Below are 5,201 nucleotides of genomic sequence, written 5' to 3'. Positions count from 1 at the left end.
GTCGGTAGAGTAATGGTTCTCTAACCAGAAGGTCCCGGTTCGATTTTTTTTTAATTTAAATAAAATTAAAAAGAAGCCCATTGCACAGGATGTGCGCATGGGCTTCTGCGCAGGATGTGCGCAGTGGCCTTCTGCGCATGATGTGCGCAATGGGCTTCTGCGCAGAAAGACGAGACAGTATTGAATTCAGTTGTGCTTTTGAAAAGTGCCTGCAAATTGTTGGGTGATAAATTAATACAAATAAAACAAACTAAAAAGACTGCGTGAAATGTGTAAAGATCGAATTGTGGAAGTAAAGTTACAAAGCTGGTTTTACCGTAATGAGTCAAACAGCGCGGTTCCATTTGAAAATATTCTCTGAAGACAGTTGAGATGGCAAATCTCTCTTTTTAAATGTTAGGGACACAACTGGTGCAACAGTTGTTTTTCCCTAATCAAAATCCCCCTCATCCTCACGAGTTTGGACCCAGCTCCTGTGTCCACTGGTGTCCTGCTTCCACCCTTGGCAGCTTGTGCCGCCCTCTCGGCATTTTGCGACCTAGGCAACCGCCTATGTCGCCTGTACCAGGAGCCGCCCCTGATGACTATTATAATTTTTTGAGTGATGCCAGATAACAAAAGGTTATCCTGGGTATGTTGAACCTGCTTCCTCGTACAGACCCTGGGGCACTGCTTTCTTAGTGCTAGCAAACGCCCTCCAAACTTTGTATGAAAAAACACAGTGGTCACGTGTCGATTCTTGCTTTTATTACATTAACTTATGAGCAGAGTTAAGTAAATGGCATTCAAACATATACAAGATTGTAAAACCTCTTTCAACTAATGCCCTCATTTCTGTCTTGTCACACACACGAACACACACACACACACACACACACACACACACACACACACACACACACTATTCATGTTAACACGCATTAAAGTCCTTTGAAAGACACACTCACATACTTCAGCTTTATAAAAACATGTGAGGCAGCAATTAAAACATCAAAAGCTGTCTTCACTAGGTTTTGCTTGGATAGACCAATGACACACACAATATCCTTACTGCACACAAATACTCATCTTCCTCTCGGGATACACACAAACACACACACACTTTATCTCTCTCTTGCATATATTCGGTGATCAGCAGGATTTAAGGCACAAGTCTTGCCTTGCATCATGAATGCCCAGCCAATAATATGTAGATGTTTCCTGGTCGAGACTATACTAAGATTCTGTGCAAGCATACACAACGAAGTGTCAAACAATGATTTTTAAATTTAAAATAATCAGTATTGAATGCTGAAACTCAAGTATGCTTTTGTCGATATATATATATTAACTAGTCGAATCTGATTGCTGCTGCAGATTGTTGTTGTCTCGGGCAGGACACTCGATTGACCTTGACTTCCTTGTCCGCTCCGCCCAGCTCCACCTGGTCACATGAATCAACACAGCTCGATTCCAGTTTCATTCGTGAATCCATTTGTCAACTCATTCATTCATTGTCAGCGTGCGAGGCGCTCCCTCTCCTCCTCAGGTGCGCGTTTCCTGATAAGCTCTGATAATGCTCTCATACGCTGGAGGTGGGGTCTGCGTGGCCTGCAAACCCCTCAAACCATTGCTCCCCCAAAACGACTCAGGTCTGGGTGGGGTAGCATCTGCCTGGGCCGCAGTGTGAGCCGACCCGGGGGTGGAGGTCAGAGTCGGGGTCCGAGGCAGCGTGGTCTGACTTCCCTCCTCGGCCTCCCTGGCGATCTGGCTGCACTGGAGCAGCGGGTGGAAAGTGGAGGCCCTGAAGCTGGACTTGTGCCCCAGGGGGTCGAAGTGATCAGGGGAGGACGTCTGCCGGTGGAAGCTGAACGCCGCGCTGACCAAGCTGTTGTTGCTGCGCCGGTCGTAGCTGCTGTTGCGGTTAAAGCCGGGACGGTTGCGTGAGCTGGTGCGTGAGGGACGAGGGGGGCGGCGGGTGATGCTGGCCGAGCCTGCTCTGCGGCGGGACATCCAGGTCAACAGCACGTAAACCAGGGCCCCCAAAACCAGGCCCACCCCCATGGACACGCAGAAAGCTATTATGAGAGGGACTGTGGAGAGAGAAACATGTTCTGTACTTCAGCATGTGTAGTTCATCGATATTTCAAAAACATCCTCCAAAGTCTTTTATTCTACACATTTTGCTTTATGTGTCTTTCACCCCATTCACTTTACTCTGAGGGGCAAAAGGTTAAAAATAGGTTAGTACATCTAAATGCAAGTCTACGTTAATAACAGTGGTTCTTTTTTTTATCATCCCCTGGAAATGGAAGGAGGTTAAATTAGAATTCAAAGCCTCACCAAGATTTCAAAAAACATCTGTTTGTTACAAATGGAGCTTTGCCAGCAGTTTTCTTACGAGTTGGTGTGTTTTTGACAAAGTAATAACAGGCTTTCATCTTTCAAGTATACCAGAGCAAGTCCTTCGTGGACAAACAAACTGATTGCATTTCTTCCCCACAAAAAAAGGGCACAGACTTTTGCTTATTGCTCTTTGCCTTGGAAGCAGTACTCCCGACATAGGCTGAGACAAATCCTGCTGGACTTGAGCCAGGGTAAATAAAACAATTTCCTTTCCATACACTTCGCTGTTGAATAGACTTAACTCGTTTTAGTGTAAGGCCACATTTCCACATTTCCACAGCAGCTTTTCTGAGACTTGAGGAAAAGGAAAGCAGACACTGGTCAAAAGTCATCTGGAAATGACATTTAGGCAAAAAACACTCAGACAACATAACGGAACCTCGTAGAGTTCGACTGAGTGTTTTTTTGGAAACGGAAGAAAAGTTTCTTTGATTATTCTGATTTGTTTGATAAGCTGCTTTATAAAAGAAACACATATTGTATCTATTCCAAGGGGGATTAAAGCATAAATTCCCTTTAGAACAGCCGTGCCAATCACAGAGACCACATGAAACAAACCAGCGAAGAGAGAGAGGAAATTAGAAAAAACTCACCCGCATCAAACGACTCAAGTATTTCCAGAAAGAGATTTGTGTTGTTCTCGGCCATGACTTGATCTGTTCAGTTAGAGGAGAAGAGAGAGAGACTAAACTCAGTCTTGATTTTACTCTCTCTTCTTCTCCCTTCTCGTGCTCTTCTGTCAGCTCTTGCTCTTTCTTTTTTTCCTGTCTTTTTTTCCTCCCCTCTTTCCCGTCCTCTCACTTTCTCCCTCTTTTTGTCCCTTGCTCACTTGCCCTGTCAGTAGAAGTCTGTCCCCCTCAGAGAGCGCCTCAGCCCCAGAGGCACTCAGGACTGGCAGCTAACCCTGGCAGCCGTCTTGTTTATGGAAGCGGAAAACCACACTGTCACATTTCCTGCTTTTCTGCTCGAAATTAGCAACAGGAGGGGCTTATCTGTCCAGGACAGAGATCCTGGAGGTGGGGAGACGGGGGGCTGTTGCCATAATCACTTCCTCTCCCATCATTTCCTTCAGGTTGATTAATGTACAACAGTGTCAGCCCAACGCCACAAGACTCACTGCTTCAGCCTTCACCATAGGAAAGTGCAACACACTCACCAACATTTTTATTCCGGTCAGAAACTACTGACATTTTAATGTCTCATATTTTTCTTCTTCCACCACAGAGACCACAGGTGAAAGTTTTGCCATCATCCGCTCCAGCAGTTACAATTCTGGGTCTGAAATGGGTGTTGAAGTCAAAACCACATCTGGAAATTATGGTGGCAACCCTGTAAGTGCTTTTAATTCTAAGTTGTGCTGATGCAAAAGAAATATGCAACTCAGGAGCATTTTTTTTTTGTTGCGTTCCAGATGCCTTTTCTGATTTGCAGCATCTTTGCTAGTAACTTCAGTCTTTCCACATTGTCTGCCAGGTCAGCGGTGCCTGCATGAGACGTCTGGTTGGAGAGATCCAGTGAAAACATTGTTCCTCGATAAGATAAAAAAGCTGCACGTTACTCTTTGAATGCACCAGCGTGTTTTACTTTTGAGTGTTATTATTTTTTCCGTCCATGACCAATCGGGACACGGTGAATGAAAATGAAGCTCCTCATGTTTCCTCTTTGTTGCCGCCTCACTCAGCATTGTTTGAATCCCTGTGGAGCCAAATCTGCAAGGTCATCAGTGCAGTCACACGAGTAAAGGATGCGAGTCGTCTTATTGGTATGTATCTAATGTAGACCAGCCTGTTTGCCCCCATCAGCATCAAGTAAGTCATATGGATCCCATTCAGTAAGACTTATTCAGACAAAGAAAATTGTCTTATCAAAGCTTGAACTTTATTATTGGCCTCTGCTGTAATAACCTGCAACAGCCATTACTGTTTTAGTGTAACTGTAGTGGAACACTGTTCTGTTCATAGGTGGAGGAGAATATAATATCATGATAAAGAAGTTAGATTTGTGTAAGGACTTAAATGACTTAGGTTGCACTGAACTACACTGTATTACTGTGTTCGAAAAATCATTAGGAACAGTCAGTAGTTTCTAAAGATGTAGGTTTCATAAATCCATATCTCAATAACCTCTTGAATAGTACATTTTGCAGTTCTTGGACTGTACTGTATATAGTATTATAGGAGGGATAGATGGACAATTTATATTTTATGCTATGTTTTTTACATGTATAAACTAGAATGGCGCTGAGAGAGCACATACATTACAGTCCCCTTATGAAACCAGATATAAACTCAGTAGATCTGAATTTTATTTAGAACTCTAGCTGATTGCAGGCAATGAATTTTCTCCTAATGGTGGCTGACTTTCTTAAATCAAGATTCTCTCTATTCCCTGAGAAATAAATGAAAATGTTTATAAACACCTCTCAAAAATATAATCTCCACTGATTTGGATCCACTCTAAAATTTTAACCAGTACTGTATCCTTCCAAAAAACAGTAACGGCAATCCATACTGTTGTTTTTGTGTAATCACTAAAACATAACTTCTGCTCCACTCAGTTTGGAGTGTGAAGTGTTCCCACTTCTCGCCACTAGATGGAGGAATACTCCACCCGTACTGTTCAGGTTCACTTCCTACCCACTCTTTCAAACACGTGATCCAGCCTTCTTCGCACAGTGCAAATGAAAGAAAACATCTATGTCAGGTAATCAGCCTCTATACTTCTCATGAGCCAAGGTAGCATCTTATATTTATCATGCGATCGTCTCCACTTGACGTTTAATTATATGTGCTTCATATACTGAACCGATAATTACA

The 5,201-nt window shown here is 43.4% G+C and overlaps 1 protein-coding gene across 1 annotated transcript; it reads right to left on the bottom strand.

Annotated features, from left to right (window-relative positions):
- Window positions 1-730: 730 nt before the first annotated feature.
- Window positions 731-3,336, bottom strand: myct1a (myc target 1a). The gene is made up of 2 exons (XM_053445518.1): window positions 2,979-3,336; window positions 731-2,072 (listed from the first exon to the last, which is right to left on the bottom strand). The coding sequence occupies exons 1-2, from the start codon at window positions 3,031-3,033 to the stop codon at window positions 1,525-1,527; spliced, it is 603 nt and encodes a 200-aa protein (XP_053301493.1). The 5' UTR covers window positions 3,034-3,336; the 3' UTR covers window positions 731-1,524.
- Window positions 3,337-5,201: the final 1,865 nt, after the last annotated feature.

The sequence above is a fragment of the Pleuronectes platessa genome, chromosome 17 (genome assembly GCF_947347685.1).
Source record: "Pleuronectes platessa chromosome 17, fPlePla1.1, whole genome shotgun sequence".
Classification (NCBI taxonomy): Eukaryota; Metazoa; Chordata; class Actinopteri; order Pleuronectiformes; family Pleuronectidae; genus Pleuronectes; species Pleuronectes platessa.
The sequence above is the reverse complement of the archived record's forward strand: the minus strand, read 5'-3'. Positions and strand labels throughout refer to the sequence as shown.